Genomic DNA, 16,968 nt, shown 5'->3' with positions numbered 1-16,968 from the left:
TGCAATGTCCATCAGAGCACGGCCATTTACCCAGGTTGATTGCCAGAAACGAGCCTTTCGTCTATCTCCAAACTTTATAGTAGTGCTCACCCTGAAGAGTTGATGATCAATGCTATCACATGGCAGGTTTGCTCCGACCCATGGTCTCTCTTCATCGACCCATTGGTACCAAAGCTATCTAAACCTGAGTGCCCTGCTAAACATCTCTAGGTCAAGTATACATAGGTCTCCTTACTTCTTAGGCCTGCACACTCGCTTCCAGTTAACCAAACAATGTCCACCATTGCCCTGTTTCAAGCCCTTCCATAGGAAGTTTCTTCGAATACGGTCAATTTTCTTGATTGCCCACTTCTTTGGCGTGAAAACAGTGATGTCATAGATCAGGATTGCTGATAGAACCATGGACACCAATGTGAGCCTGTACGATTTGTTGAGGAGTTTCCTTTTCCATGAAGGTAGTTTGGCTGCAATGTTATCAATGACCGGTTGCACATCTCTCTTTGTCAGTTTTTTTATGCTCAATGGAAGCCCTAAGGATTTGAACGGAAAGCTTTTCACAGCGTATGGGAATGATTCCATGACCTCTGTTAGGTGCACTTCCTCATAGCGAATTGGATATACTGCACACTTGGCCAAATTCGTTTGCAGTCTTGATATGTTGCCGAAAATCTGCAACAAGTCACTGATCACCTAGATTTCCTCTTTTACTGGGTTGGCGAAAATGGCAGCAGCATCAGCATACATGCTAATGCGCAGCTTCGCAGCCCTATGTTGGATCGGTTGCAGCATGCGTGTCTTCGTGGCTATCTCCAAGAGTCTCTGTAAAGGGTTTATTGCTAAGATGAAGAGCATGTGAGATAGTGAGTCTCCCTGTCGCAAGCCGGTTCAACGGTGAAGACTTTTGCATCGGGTTCCATTGAGCAGGACCGATGATGAGGCTGAAGACAGAAGGGCTGAGACCCATTCCCTCCATCTCACTCTAAAGCCCATCCTTTCCAAAACTTTCAGCAGGTAATCCTATCTTACTGTGTCAAAGGCTTTAGCTAAGTCAATTTCAGGAGGAGGGCAGGTATCTTGGCGTGGTGCAATTCTTTTATTAGATTATGGGTGTAAAAAAGTTGTCATGAATGCTCCGCTTCTTTATGAAAGCACACTGGCTCCGTGACATAATGGATCCGAGGCAGGCTGCCAGTCTGGTTGCAAGCACTTTTGAGATGACCTTGGCAATGCTATGTGTCAGGTTAATCGGCCAAGAATCTGAGATGCATTGTGCACCCGCACATTTGGGAATGAGAACCACATGCCCTGTGTTTAAAAGTTTCAGGTGCTGCTTGTGTTGATTGTAGAAAAGTTCCATGACAGACATGACATCTTCTTCGATTAAATCCCAATTTCCTTTGAAGAACAGACCAATGTATCCGTCCAGGCCTGGCGCCTTCTCTAAATGCAGATCGCTGATCGCTGCCTGTACTTCCTCTTCCGTGAAAGGAACCTCTAGGTGGTCGAGGTTGTGTCTTGGTATGTTGATCTGATCCCAGTCAAGTGTGTTCTGTCTCGTTGGTGGAGGTCCGAGGAGCTCGCTAAAATGATCATAAATGGCGGCCGCTTTGCTTGAGTACTGGTGAACCTGTCCTGAAGGCGTGTTTAAACTCTGTATGAAGTTCTTTCTCCGTCTCCCGTTTATCTTGAGGAAAAATAATTTCAATCCAACATCCCCTGCCTTTATCCAAGTGAGCCTGGACTGTTGTCTCGCCCTAAGTTTCTCAATTACCGTCATACCCAAGAATCTTTGTTTGAGTTCCCTCTTAAAAATCAGTTGTTCTTCGCTCAGTTGTCAGTATTCCTGTACAACATCAAAGATCCAAATTAGCTGCTTCGCTGCCTCGAGAAGGAGCTTGTTTCGCCCGACTTTCTATCTAGCCCACTGCCTTAATTCCTTCCCAGTACACTGCAGCTTTATATGCAGGTTCAGGAATCCATTGAACACTGATGTGGATTTGGTCCAAATTTTCTGCACCACCTCTCGATAACCAGGTAATTTGGTCCAGAAAGACTCAAAACGGAAGCCTCTGTATATTTTCTGTGCCACATGATAAAAGATTATTTTCTATTCTTGTGATTGTAAGCTTTCGAGGACTTGTGTCCTCGAAGAAATCTTTGGAAAATAACTTCACTGTATATATCCCGTCCGTGGAATAAAATGAGTTTGGGTTTATCATTATACTTTTGTCAGTGGAAGAACATGATTTTGGAGTGCGACAGTGAGAGTGCAATGACTTTTCACTTTTTAGTTCCCAGCATAAAATAAAAGAACAAAACACGTCGTTGTGGATCTTGTGGCGGTGGGACAAAACTTTTGACCTTGAAAAGCTTTTAGAGTATGCAGTGCAGTCGCAGGGTCAAAGTCTCAAAAGAGCATCTTGCCGCACGTCTCATGTCTCAAACGCAATCATGAAAGCAAGACCACACCATCCGATCATTCTTCACCTGCAAAACCAACCCTTTCAAAGTATTTTGATCCCTCTTGTGATTGTGAGTTTGTCCAGCTTCTGCACGTCTACGACGTACTGACAACGCTTGTTCACCCTTGTAATCTCTGTCGCTTGCAGAGTCTGATTCCAACCAACCCTTTTTACCTTCTGTTTACGTGATGTCTTTCATCGATTCGACTGATTTTTGCTGCTGCTGAGTTGCACCCCTAGACACAGATTTCTTATCTAAATGAATCAAAAGTTACTGGTGCCATCTGCTAATGCCAGGGGCGATCTGAATGAACCCCACGGCCGCACTGGTAGGCGGGAGCCTTAACCATCTCTAACTATATTTTTTTCATCTCGTTTTTTTTCTTAATTTTTTTCTATTTTTATTTTTTTTATTTTGTCTTATCTGTAATAATTTATTTTTGAAGGGATTTGTGAAAGAAAATAAAAGAGAATACTGTTCTGAATGGAACGACTAGGAATCTTTTTGTGCCGAAAATCGTAAAAAAAAATCGTTAAAAACCCTGAAAACAACGAAAATCACTTCGTGAAAAAATTCTAAACTTTGATGAGAATCAGTTAGAGACGATCTAAATCTCCCTCGCGGCGTGGAAGAGAGAGAAATAGAAGAAGAGAGCGCACTGGATTCGTCACGGACTAATGCAAACCGCGGTGGTGGTGCCTCGACCGCCCAAGGAGCTCGTCTGTCAGTCACGCAGGGATAGAAGATCCGACGGTTGTCGCCATCCATCGGGCACCACAATCCCCGAGCCGTCAAACTCCATCACCCACCTAACCCTCCGATGCGTCCCTCCAATAATGCCCCGCGCCAACCCCATCTCATCCTTCCTGCCTGTTCGCAAGCGACGGCAGCCCAGCGCACGGCAGCCCAGCGCAGGACGCAGCCCAGCCTCAAGACTCGCCAGGGCACAGCGCGGTACATACATCTCACGCACGCGCGCGGGCTGGCTGCTAGTCGGACCTGGCTGTTTGTTCGCTTCCCACCCCGCGAGGGGAAGGGTGCGAGGAGTGCCTGCATCTGCTGATCTTGGCGGGAGGCGGGAGACGGCTAGGAGGTAGGAGCAGAGGAAGCGTGCGCCGAGAAGGCTGTAGCAGGGGAGAGTTAATGGCGCCGCCTGATCAGGGCGGCGGCGGGGCGCGGCGGCAGGTGCTGCTGGGTCTCGCGCTGGGGCAGTTCGTCTCGCTGCTCATCACCTCCACCGGCTTCTCCTCCTCCGAGCTCGCCCGCCGAGGTGCGTACCTCCACTACACACCGCGTCAACTTGCCTTTGCCTGCCTCCGTCATGATGCCTGGCGACGACTAGGCGACTAGCGCATTAGATTGGCTTCCGACCGGCGACGGCGATGAGTGCTCCTTACTGTTGGAGCTTGGTTGGCGGAGGGATCGCACACGTTCAACGATAAAGTTTTGATTTTCATGTGATAAATATCTCCGAAAAGATTGTTCTTTTGACTCTTCGTGCGGTGGGGGGAGAGAGTTTTGGAATCGAGATTGTTTGCCGTCTTGTGGTCTTGAGTCGCGCCGCTTTTACTCGACAGATGATAAACTTTTGTAGCCTTTCGATTAAAAAACATCGGGCTTGCCTTTCCATGACTTATGCAACATCTGATGTGCTGTGCTGCGCTGTGGTTTTCTTTTAATTGATGCCTAGTTCTTTAACGAATCCTTGGATGAAAAGGTGAGTTTTTTAATCAGTTATTTTGTTTCAGTTTGGATGCTGTGACAGTTCAGTTCATTCTTTTTAAAGTGTTTTCAAGTTGAGATAATTCTGAGTTGACACTGCAACCTGAATGTTTGCAGGTATCAACGCACCAACATCGCAGTCCCTCTTGAACTACATCCTCCTTGCTCTCGTCTATGGAGGTGCACTCATCTACCGGCGGCAACCACTCACAGTATGTCCTCCATCCCTGTCCCGGCCTCAACTCCATGAAGTTGTTACGTCAGAATGAACTGTCATATCAGAAAGTTTGTACACAAAAATGTTTAGTGACGTAAAGAACCTGTGGATTCCTGTTCTTGGCTATTTGCGGCCATGAGCACAAGGCCGACCTTTAGTTTATTCTGTTTTGACGAGTAGCTGGCTTTGTTTGTATTGTTCTCCTTCTATATCATAGATGCGTGTAGCCTACAATTTTGGTCTATCTTATTCTTATCTTAGACAGGGCCTATGATTGCTACCTATTATCTATATGTAGGACCAGGACTGATGCTTATTCTGATTCTGTTCTCAATTTAGAGCTTTCTTAGACTGTTCTATGCCGGCACAATTCGTCACAACGTTTACAGGCGGCATAATAATGTGAAATGTCTATCTTTTTTTTTCTGCAGATAAAATGGTACTACTATTTGATCCTTGGAATTATTGATGTGGAAGCTAATTATATCGGTATGTAGTTAACACAAACGAAAATGATGTAATTTCCATCTGTTCTGTTTATGTGACTGCTGATTTTAGTTTACACAGCAGCACTTTTTTGTTTTGGTTTGTTTGTTTATGCAGTTGTGAAGTCATATCAGTACACATCTTTGACAAGCGTGATGCTGTTGGATTGCTGGTCGGTTCCGTGTGTCATTGTTCTTACTTGGATCTTTCTGAAGACAAAGTACGGTCTCAGGAAATTCATTGGAGTCGGAGTTTGTGTGGCTGGCCTTATATTAGTTGTGTTTTCAGATGTGCATGCCTCTGATCGAGCTAGTAAGAATATACTTCTCCTGAAGATATTTTACAGTCCCATACAAGACAACTTTCTTTCAGAGACTACTTTCATAAACTCTGATCAGTACATAATAAATTGTTTAATTTGTGCACTAAAAATTCAGGAGCGTAACATGTATTTCCTTTCCTTGCGTTCTCAACATTTTGCAGAAGGATCTAACCCTTTGAAGGGTGATTTGCTTGTCATTCTTGGTTCCATGCTTTATGCTTGCAGTAATGTTACTGAGGTAAGTAGCGATTTTAACACTCGTAAGATAGTACAAATACTTGGTTGTACTTGCATGTAATAATTATTTGTTCACTTTTTTCTCGTTGGCTGTAAAATAAACCGTACATGAAGAAATTTACCAGTTTTTGTTACTGAAATTTCAGGAGTACGTGGTCAAGAAAAGCAACAGAGTGGAGTTGATGGCAATGTTAGGAATTTTTGGAGCAGTTGTCAGTGGTATACAGATGTATCCTTTGGAAATAATCCATTTATTTTATTTGATCATTTTTTTACATTCTTTTCCCCTCAAAAGAAATTTCAATATTCTTTTTCCTTGACATTCCCACAGAAGTATACTCGAGCGTAAAGAACTTCATTCAATTAAATGGAATGCTGGTGCAGTAAGTCTCTCTCTCCCTCCTCAGTGCTTGAACACAGGCAAATTTATGAGCAGAGTTGGACGACAAATATTCTGGTTTAGGTCCTTCAGATCTGATTGATGCAAATCCTCGATTAACTTTCTTCTACTACCTTCCATAAATTGTTATGATTGTCCTTCTCATGGCCTTTTCTATTGTTTCAGGTGCTCCCTTTTCTTGGATTCGCGTTAGCAATGTTCCTGTTCTACTCAACTGTACCCACAGTACTAAAGGTACTGCCGGATCGCTGAGCTTTGACTGATGAGCCTAGCTATATATTATTCAGATTTGTGAAAACGAACTTCCATCTGTGTTCCCTTGCCTGTTGTAGATATGTGGCGCAACAATGCTGAACCTCTCGCTCCTGACTTCTGACATGTGGGCCGTTCTGATCCGTATCTTTGCTTATCATGAGAAGGTTTGCCAACTGCATTTCTCTACTCATTTCGAGTTTCCGATCAGAATTATAGAGAAAGGCAACTAAATTCGAACCGAAAGGACTCTACTTATCTCTGATCCTGGTTTCCGAGAATTACTCGAACTGAAGAAAGGAAGTGTACTCATCGAGCATGCTTACTCATGGCCAGGTTGACTGGATCTACTTCGTTGCTTTTGCCTGCACGGCAGCCGGCCTCGTCATCTACTCATTCAGGTATGCGCCTTCCCTGTTCTACCGTCATTTCAGCTGTTGCTGCATTCTGGCATGCCTACATGGTTTCCTGTACTCTGCCATTTCCTCACTACTGAGAGCTCTGGTTGCACGCAGGGGCTCCAAGGAAGCAGAGGAGACGGCGCAGGTCGCCGGGGCCGGTGACGATCAGGTCAAGGTGGGTGACGAGGAGGCTGGAACGCAGAACACGGCTTGAAACTCCGGTGCAGGCATTGCAATGGCGGCCCGGCTCCAACAAGAAATTCAGCTGCCGGAGATTACTAGGCAGCTGTGAGTTGTAGCATGCCTTGGACAGCACCTGCATACAGCGCAGGGCGAACAGGCAGCGGCTGAGAGAGTTTAGGCTGGAGAGCAACTTTGTATCGGAACAATTTAACATGTCGACTCGAACAATGTCGACAGGAAGGAAACAAGAATAGTATTGTCTGGGCAGCACTTCAACAGCTCAAAGGACGAACAGCACAGTTTAGTTCCATTTCTCATCCGATCTCGCGCCTACTTGAATTCGGAAACAACAGCAAAATAGCATAAAAACAACGTGATGACCAGCACAGCAACAAAAGGCAAGTCTCGAGACAACAAAAACATACAACACTACGTGCAGAAAAGAGCATCACTGTCGAAGGTGCCGTGCCGGGGTTGGGGTGGGATTTCTCCGCTGCTACATCATCTCCAATCATACTCCTTTCATTTCATTCTCTTTTCGATTCCCTTCCTCATTTTTTTTTCTCAAAGAATCTCATTTTAAAAGGAATAATCTTGAAAAATCTTTCGTGACGAAAACTGTAAAGAAAAACCGTTAGAACACTGAAGGGAACGAAAATCCCTTCGTGAAAGATTTTAGACCTAACAAGAAACCGTTAGAGATGATCTAACGGACCATGCGCCAATCCAATGCCACCTGTAGCGCGGTTCGACTAGTAACAACTTGCTCCCTACCACTAATCCATCTTTTGCTTCCTTTTCAACGTGCTTTCAATCTACTTGCTTCAATCTTTGCTGTTTCTTTTTGGTACTTGCAATGAAACCAATTGCTTCATTTTTTTTTGTTTGAGACCGGGATTTTGGAACTTCGCCAAAAATAAGTTTGAAACTTGACTGAAGCTTGAAACACGCCTGCAACATTGAAAAAAAAAATGGAAACCTGAAACCTACAACACTATGCCTAAATGGAAGATCATACATGACGTGCTCACTACTACTCTGGGTGGTTTTTGGCTTTTTTTTCTAAATGAGTTGATCAATCCGTTGCCAGCGTTGCTTGACCACGTGTTACCTACAATACTATCAATTTATGCGAGATAAATCTTAACTTGTTACTACCGATAACAACTCCATGCAATTTGTCCAGATGACCTTGGACACCAAAATAATTAAACTGGTGTATAAACAATCTGACTGCTCTCGTGAAAACAACATAAACAAATCGGAGGATACACAAGTCACCGTCGACCATAACAGGGCAGTTCTATAGCTGCCCCTTCACTGTAAGCATGAATTGCTGCAGGCTAGCAGCTAGCTAAACCAGATATCAATTCTTACTGAACAGATAAAATGCTGATATGAGCAATCGACAATCCAAATGAAGCCAACCGATGTAAAACATGATCATGCTGGAACCAAAAGTCCATGCGTGATGTGTCTATGAGAGCCATGGGATTTAAAGGAAGGCATCCTTCTCAAGCAACTTGAGAACCTCTTCCTGGTTGTTGAGCTTGGCAACATCGATGGGTGTCTTCCCATCCAAGTTTTGGAGCGTGCTGCAGTGCATTGGAGACAGTCAAAGCAAAATTAAAGGTATCACACTTGGGAAAATAAAGAGCTGATTTAACTTACACAGCAGCACCATGCTTTAAAAGAAGATCGACACACTCCTTGCGGCCATAGCCAGCAGCATAATGCAGTGGGGTGTTTTTGTTCTTATCCAAAGCATCCACTGCAGCACCTGCCTCAAGGAGGATCTGGGCACACTTCAACTGAAATACGAAAGTCCACCAAGCTCATTATTACTGTTATCAGTTAACATACCAAACAGATCAAACAAACGACAAAAAAAAAAAGCAGCTCCCATTTCCCAAATTCATTTTTCATCTCACATTCTAGATTCTACAATGCAGATGATATTATAACAGGCAACAACAAAAAGTGACATCCTGCCATTCATAGATTTTATTATACCAGCATGAACATAACCTTCAAAAGAGAAATGACATTCCTAGGGACGTCCAATTGCAATGATCCCAAACAGTAGGGTTTTGGAACTAGTAGTCTGGCACCAGACCAAGTGTAGGCGGGAAGTGGGCCACAAGCCCATAACCAGCTCTAGGCAAGTTAATGATCAATGGATATAAGTCCAATACTCTGGCTTCACCCCTTCGGCAGAGGGCACCATCCACTGGCTTTTCATCTAAGTAACTTGCCCAAAACTAAGTATATTCTGGCTAAACACTAGCCAGCAAGTTATGTGACTTTTCACTTTACCAATCATCTATTGGAAGTGTTGGTATTAATCCAATAATCACCATATCCACATACCTCACCATATCCACATGCAAAATGTAAGGCCCTTCTTCCCTCGGAGTCCTCTTCATCCTTATCTGCTCCGCCATCTAGAGCCTTCTTCAAACCCTATTGAATGAATTAACTTGTTAAAAGAGAACATCACAATCCAATAGCAACAGATGTAGCAACTGTATTTACTGTGAAGATATAGAAATACTGCTTTGGAACGAAAACAGAAACAAATGACAGTAATTGAATCACCCTGCATACATCTTACTAAAATACAGTTTGTAACCATGTGAACACTGAACACACTATTGCAGACTCAAATGTGAGGTAAAATCCAATAAAGGTACTGCCATCATGTTGGTATGCGAACTGCATCCAGTGACTTTGTTGAGCTTGAGCATAAGAATGTGGATAACCAAGGTCAAGAGCCCTTGTTTCTCCAGATACCAATGAGCATGTTCATATTATTTGAAAACATCAACATGATTATGATAGCTACAAGATTTCTGTATTCCACTAGTATCACTTGGATCAAACATATTGGTAGACTATGATAGGTCGTTATGGACACTGATGAAGTAAATTTATAAAATGAAGCCAAGGCGCCAACATAATATAGAAACATATACGGAAGTTCAAAACAGCTCAAGACAAAAATGAAATTCGAATCCAAAGCTCCATTACCTCGTCATCACCAACACTGGCAGTGTGATGGACCATGGATTCATCTTCATACCCACCTTCCTCCTCAGTTTCTTCAGTACCTGAAGGTTCAGCAGAAGAACCAGCGCCGAATGGGAAGCTAGCTCCCATTGCCTGGCCAATCTTTTGAAGAGTTTCTGGGTCGTTCCAGTACCTAGATGATAAAAGGCAAAAATGTCACAAAAAAAGTTTATAAAGAGAGCATATCCGTAGTGGGTATAACCTACTTCATCATTGCAGCAGGACCACCATTCTCTAACTCATCAAGAATTGGCTTCAAAGCTGGGTCTTCCTTAATGCGAGACATGCGCTCTTCCAGCTGCTCTTTATGTGATGTACTAGAGAAGCTTTCCAGCATATTGGACATAGCAGGATCCTGAGCCAAATAAGTGGAGATATAAAGGGCACTGAACCACTGACACTCTGACAGCCAAATAAGGCAATGGAAACCAGGGGAGACCTTTGGGGGAAGTAGGAAACAAAAAATGGTACCTGCATAAGAGTATTCCCAAGACGCTCTGCCATTGTCATAAACTGGGGGTTCTCCATGACCTTTTGCATTGTTTCCATGTATTGTTGAGGGTCCAATGGAGGCATACCCTGTTCTCCTGCAGTCTGAGCACCTTTCTGTAGCTGCTCAGCCATCTGGTTGAATGCAGGATCCCTTGCAATTTGATCTGCCATCTCCTTTATAGATGGATCCTGCACATCACAAGGGTAAACTTGAAGCAACTCACGAAGAGTCCATTTCATGGAAGACATTGCTGGTTCAGTAAAGCTGGAGTGCAAGCATGCAGGCAGTAGGGAGAATCATGTAAAACTACAGTAATACACTAAGGGTCTGTTTGGTAGAGCTCTCCTTGATCTAAATTCTCTGCAGAGAGTGATTCTCTGGAGGAAGTGATTCTCTAGTAATTCTTTAAAATAGAATATATAGAGGAAGTGATTCTGTATGGAAAATGAATCAGTGGAAACTGCTTTTTTCAGCTCCCCAACTTCTAGTTCATTTCAGACAATCACTCCTACGGATACCACTCAGGGAACTAAAAGTTGAAAGCTGCTGTTTGACAGAGCTCCCCCTAATTCCAGCCGGGAAACTGCTCTAGAAGCTCTGCCAAACAGACCCTAATATACCTAGTGAGTGCACATGTCCATGCTGGAAAAAAAAAATCACTAGGAAAGTTAGCATGTACTGCAGGCTTTTTATGATCGTAGAGGGGTATACATTGAGCAAACTTTGCATCGAAGCAAAATCAAAAGGATTCGAAAAGCCTGCTGGAGGAACCCCTTGACGTTCATTGGATGATCCTTCTGGTTTTGGACTTTTCTTCTCATCTGCAAAAGAAGGGGATGAGAACAGAAACATCAAATGGTAGCTAATTATGACAGCAACGAAAAATGAAATCGCCATTAAAAGAAGCTGAACAAGAGAGCTGTGGATAAATTCAGCATAGTTGAGGCAACAATCTATGTTGGCAATTTTTCCTTTTAGAATGGAAGGAAATTACCCTTTTCCTTTTACAAGGAAACCAAAGTACTCTAGTTGAGATGCGCACACAAAAAAACACCAAATCCCCATCCCTTAGATTGCACATAGAAATTGGCAAATGCTTATGAAATGGTTCAAATGGACCACATATTTTCCAATTCAATTTGCATTAACTTATCAGCGGACAGTCAAATAAACAAACAAGCTACATCAAGAATGTCTGCCAAAACAAGCTATGCCATCGTCAAGCAAGGAAGTTTTTTGCGCACCACACCAGCACCTCCCTTGCCTGCCAGGATAAGAATACGGGGAAGGAAAAAAAAAAGGCTAACAAGGTATCAAGCGTCTTCGTCTTCGATAATGTTTACGACAGAGCACTACAACGCAACAAACAGAGCAAGTGAGCAACCGAAGAGATGAGCAAGGAAGCAAGTCAAACAGAACATTCCATTACCATCAAACAGTTGAGGCAATATACTTCGTTTGATCGATTAGCATCATTGACATGGCTTGCGTGCAGGGGCGGACTAAACGAGGAAGTGAGGGTTCAACTGATCCACCCCAAATTTCGGCAAACAAATTGCTACTAGCAGCGCTAGTGTGGGTAATATACGCCCTAACACTGAGATAGATCATGCGAGCGCGGGCTGCCGCTGAAGAAGCAGCATCACGGAATCGAGCCATGGATGCATGGATTAGATTAGTAATTCCCGACGCAGCAAACAAATCCGCTACTAACTGGATGAACTAGTACTATTTCAAAAAACTGGATGAACTAGGTCATCCGTGGCTATCCCAGCAAGGAAGTTTTGAACACGATTACTCGCAGCACAGCAAAGATCGGAACAAATTAGGACAAACCCAAGCGAGCGAGCAAGCGCTCACCAGCAGATCCGGGTGGATCTCCACTCGACGCCATTCCGGTAGAGCGGGGTAGGAGGACGACTAGGACCAGGAGAGAAGAGTTCGAGGCGAAGCGCTCCGGTGGAGGGCGTGCTCGGCGGCGCTGGTTGACGGTGGCGTGCGAGGGTAGCGATGAGGGGAGGAGGAGGTGGGCCGGGTCGGTGGTAATTCTGGTCGGGCCGACGGCAAACTTGGCCCTGTTGCACACGAAGGCCTATTGCGTGATTTTTTATATTTTTTAAATCCAAAAAATTTCTAATATATACATCTATTTTGAATTTTTGCAAAACTATACTCGAAACACTACATATACCTATCACCTTTCCAACGAGCGATATGTAGTGTTAGCAGTCTTCTGTAGAAATGAGATTTACGACTAGAGGAGATGAATAGACGTCTCAACAAATTTCTTATGAAATTAAAAACCTTCTTCTATTTGTATCACCCAACGCACCTCAAAGTTCAAGAGGAAGAAAAATTAAGAGAATTTTTAACAAGAGAAAATCGAGACAACACAATATCATAGATGGTATATGAACTATAGATTCTATTTAAAATCAATCCATATGTCTTAGCACTCAAAAGATCACAACTAGCAAAGAAACAAGAAAAGAAGAACACTATACAACGAAACTCTCCAAATTAATTATCTAGAGGTAAGAAAATTTAAGATCCCATCACATAAGTATGTATATGTGAATTTTATGCCTCTAGTGATCAGAAGAATGACCTCATAAGATACTAAAATTTCAACCCAAAAACAAAAAACAAAAATAAAAAACGGAAGGAAAAAACTTGCACACAAGACAAAAGAACCAAAAGAGGGAAACTAGAATGAGGGGAATTCAAGCATGTGAAACAAAATAAACTTCATTACTCAAGGAGGTCAGTATTATTTTAGGTAGATTATAAAGATTTTTCTCTCAAAACTCTCACATATTACATAGGCTAAGCACTCATCCTCATCTTCACTAAAACCCTAGCACAATGCTCTCATATAGGTGGCACAAGAGGTTCAAATGACTGATTCATCCTCTACTATAGTCCTAACCCTTTATTTATAGTCCTCTAGCATAGTACTAGTTTTTTCCAAAAATACTCATCTCTTGTAGTACACTTCTACCTACCACTGAGGGTATTTTGGTCTATTTTATTCTCTATTCATCGGACGACCATGATGCTTTTATGACTTAGCTTCGCCTCGATACAAACTTCGTGATGATGTCACATACTCCCCCAATCCTCCTACAGTTTTGAGGCCAAACCGTGAAACCCTAGCACGCTTTTCAAAGTGTGACTAGCCGTCATTTGCTTCCACCTAAAGCAGGCGCTCCGATAATGACATGTGTCCTTCATCTTGCGATCTTAACCGCCGTCAAGTCTCTTCCGCTCACGATTTCTCGGACCGTCTTGTCACTTGCACTGACATCCCCTTCGCTTAACTTTGTTAACACGCGATCTTCATCATCCTTTTCATATTTTGCTTGACCTTCATGTACAGCTAGGATCACCCTTGACTCTGCTCAGTCCTACTTGATCGTTCGGCACCAAGCACCCGCTTAGCTCCGATCAAACGTTGTCGATCGTCAAGTTGCATCCATCACCTGCACACCATGAAATAAGTAAACACATTTCTCCACACTCTAAAACATCTCCAGGTTAGCACAAAATTAAAAACTTCAACTCAGAGCACATTCTGCAGAAAACGTGAACACCGGATATTCCGGTGTATTCTGCTCCTGAACATTGGATCATCTGGTGAGTGTAACATTATTTGTTCTAGGAAAAATTTGCTCTCTGCAAGAAAATGTCTCGTGAAAGCTTCCGGTGATCTCATGTCCATTATCGAATAATCTGGTGTGTATCAATCCACCGAACCACCCTCCTGTAACCTCTCTGCAACAAAAGGTCCGGTGCATTCTCCGGTGTCCACAATTACAGCATCAGACTAACCAGCGTACATAATCAAACTTGGCGCCAAAAATCTCCTCTCTGCAGAAAATACTCCGACGCTATCAAAATCCATCATTAGACCATTCGGTGCTTGCTTTCATTTTTTTCTCCAGCACTGAATATGCTCCAATGATACCCTCCGGTGTACCCACCATATTCACTGGACCTTTCAATGCATTGATCTCCATTTTTGCTCGATAAAATGCTCTCTGCAAGAAATAGTCTGACGAGTATACATTACCCACATCGGAACTTCCGCTGAACATTGGAAGTCCAGAACTTTCGGTGTGTGTAATTTTTCTACGTACAGAGAAGCATTCACCAATTCCAAACATCGCCAACTTAAGTTAGACATGAACAAGAATAATCATCCACAAACATATGCTAACCAAGTTTAAGACCCATCAACTGTTGTCAATACCTCATCACAAGCAAACCAAGATACTTTTCTACTTGGTTTCTCAATATCTCCCTTGATGAGTGCATTGGCAACCCTCAAAGCATAAACATTTGAGATAGAAGAAATGAAGCACATTGAAGTGACTAAAAACTCAAGAAAGAATAAACACAAATCACTTAGCATAAGACAGATTGCAAAAAGCCGAAGATAGGCAAAGACAAGTCAAAACCACAAAAGATAAAGAAAAGCTCAAAAACTTAAAAACAAATGCTCTCCCTTAACGAATGCACATTTTTCATTTTTCTTTGATATTTGTTGCAAAATTTTCTCATTTTTATTTCTTTGTAGCATATTCTCTCCTTTATGCATATGTTCTTCCCATTTGGAAATACAAATATTAAGGATAAAATATTATGCAATGCATGAATATACAAACCTAATGAGCTTTCACAAGTATACCACAAAATATTTGTAAAATCTAAAAATGTCAAAGGGCTTTGGAAAGTAGAAAGTGGAGCTCACAATCGCATAGCAGCTTAAAAAGAGATAGTGACACAAGAACATGAAGTTTTACAAGCAAAACCCGAAGAATTGGTTGGCGCATTGAAATTCACATAGCCAAATCATGTTAAAAGTAACCACTACATAAGTATCCACTCATACCGAGGTAATAAAAGTATTAAGAACTAGCCAACTTCAATCTCAAACTAGCCAAACAGATATTTATGACAATAGGCTTTGCAAACGCTCACATATGAAACCAAAACTTAGATTAATCAAGTGATTAAAAAGAATTAAACAGTTAGGCATATTTCTTTGAATTTCATTTTATCCTTAAGTTGCATCTTATCCAAACAAAGTGTCGCACGACTAGGTACGACAAACACCTTGGGGCCTTAAGACAATCCTATTGGATCACATTTTATCACAAGAGACTTGATTTTTCATGATCACTCGATTCACACAAGTTATCAAGATAGTCACAAGATCAAGTTAAGTAGTGCCTTTGTGACACAAGAAACACATATTCCCCTAAGATTATATCATGAGCTAAGTATTTAACAAAGACAAAAAACAAGAAGTCCTAAAGCAATATATTCATTAGACTAGCCTAACATAAGCATTGACTGAGCCTAAGCAATTACGATCATTATGATCAAGAATGTAGCATTTCATAGCCTATATGATTCATAAAATTGTCAAATTTCATCTTAATAAAAACTAGCTTGCTTGAAATGTATCATGTTAAAGCATCAAGAAGAGTCTAAGATTAAAAGATTGCTTCATACAACTACTTAGCTTAGTCCAAATTCAAGTCTAGCAATCGAAAATGCTAAAAACATACAAGTCAAAGTTCAACTACTATGATTATTTTACATAATAAAATATAAAGTAAATACAACAAAAGTAAGATAGAGTATGTATAAAGGATAATTCTGCCTCACACAATGTCATAGGGATGGTACACACGTAGCTCTCCTCTCAAATAGGCAAATATCACATTTCTTGACTCCCTTGCAAAGTCTGGAAAGTCTTCATCAAATTGCTACCAAGCTTCTCCATCACAAGAGTACACCATCTTACTAGACGTGGAGCGACTGTGCGACCGCATTAGCCTGGAATTGGAAGATAACACAAAACTTTGCGTACAACTTTTTTCGGACCTTCCTCGTAGCGATTGGCATGACAAAAGTCACATGTTTATTTATTCTTGTTATCTTTGTAGAAAAGCACGCAGTTGTTATAACACACATTAATTTTAACATATGGCATACCAAGACTGTCTAACATTTTCTTCGAGTGGTAGAAGTTCCTTGGCAACTTAGAATCTAGAGGAAGGAGTTCATGGATTATGTCTAAGATATCATCATAATGGGCAATTGACATATTGTGCATTGACTTCACCGCAAGCAAGTGAGCTATTACATAAAGAGATGGGTAGGTTGTTTTCTCATACACCAATTCATCTGCACTAGCAACCATTCTATAAAATGCTTGGGTAGAGGATGTTGGTTCATCATCTAGCGTGGGTGGATGTCCACCAACCAGATCAGCTAGCATATCATCCATATGGTCAACTTCATTTAAACCCTCGTCATTAGCTGCAGGGTTACTGTCAGTGACATGGGAACCAGGGGTCCCCAAGTCCTGAGGCCTGGACAGCAGAATGCCGCGTGGCGCTTTCCCTCGGGGACTGTCTCCCCGAGGTCCGAGAAGACCCAGTTCCGGGAGGGCTACTCGGGGCCATGAACAGTGGCCCCCCGAGTACCCGAGTTCCCCGAGGACCTGAGAAGGCAGTTCCGGGAGAGGGCGCTTGGGGCCATGAACAGTGGTCCCCGAGTACCCGAGGACCCGAGAAGGCAGTTTCGGGAGAGGACGCTCGGGGCCATGAACAGTGATCCCCGAGTACCCAAATTCCCCGAGGACCGAGAAGAGACATATCCAGGAGAGGGCGCTCGGGGCTATGAACAGTAGTCCCCGAGCACCCATAG

At 42.6% G+C, this 16,968-nt stretch overlaps 2 protein-coding genes across 2 annotated transcripts; one reads left to right on the top strand and one right to left on the bottom strand.

Moving 5' to 3' along the window:
- Positions 1-3,334: 3,334 nt before the first annotated feature.
- LOC133899379 (uncharacterized) lies at positions 3,335-6,998 on the top strand. Its single transcript, XM_062340370.1, has 11 exons — positions 3,335-3,733; positions 4,303-4,397; positions 4,834-4,891; positions 5,006-5,200; positions 5,372-5,448; positions 5,594-5,676; positions 5,779-5,830; positions 6,013-6,081; positions 6,180-6,266; positions 6,436-6,500; positions 6,615-6,998. The coding sequence occupies exons 1-11, from the start codon at positions 3,607-3,609 to the stop codon at positions 6,712-6,714; spliced, it is 1,008 nt and encodes a 335-aa protein (XP_062196354.1). The 5' UTR covers positions 3,335-3,606; the 3' UTR covers positions 6,715-6,998.
- An 857-nt stretch (positions 6,999-7,855) lies between these two features.
- On the bottom strand, positions 7,856-12,297 carry LOC133899309 (ankyrin repeat domain-containing protein 2A-like). Its single transcript, XM_062340293.1, has 8 exons — positions 12,106-12,297; positions 10,957-11,066; positions 10,224-10,433; positions 9,959-10,107; positions 9,714-9,885; positions 9,054-9,146; positions 8,355-8,494; positions 7,856-8,278 (listed from the first exon to the last, which is right to left on the bottom strand). Exons 1-8 carry the CDS (start codon positions 12,137-12,139, stop codon positions 8,179-8,181), a joined length of 1,008 nt encoding a protein of 335 aa, XP_062196277.1. The 5' UTR covers positions 12,140-12,297; the 3' UTR covers positions 7,856-8,178.
- Between the last annotated feature and the right edge of the window lie 4,671 nt (positions 12,298-16,968).

The sequence above is a fragment of the Phragmites australis genome, chromosome 18, assembly GCF_958298935.1.
Source record: "Phragmites australis chromosome 18, lpPhrAust1.1, whole genome shotgun sequence".
NCBI classification, from domain to species: domain Eukaryota; kingdom Viridiplantae; phylum Streptophyta; class Magnoliopsida; order Poales; family Poaceae; genus Phragmites; species Phragmites australis.
The sequence above is the reverse complement of the archived record's forward strand: the minus strand, read 5'-3'. Positions and strand labels throughout refer to the sequence as shown.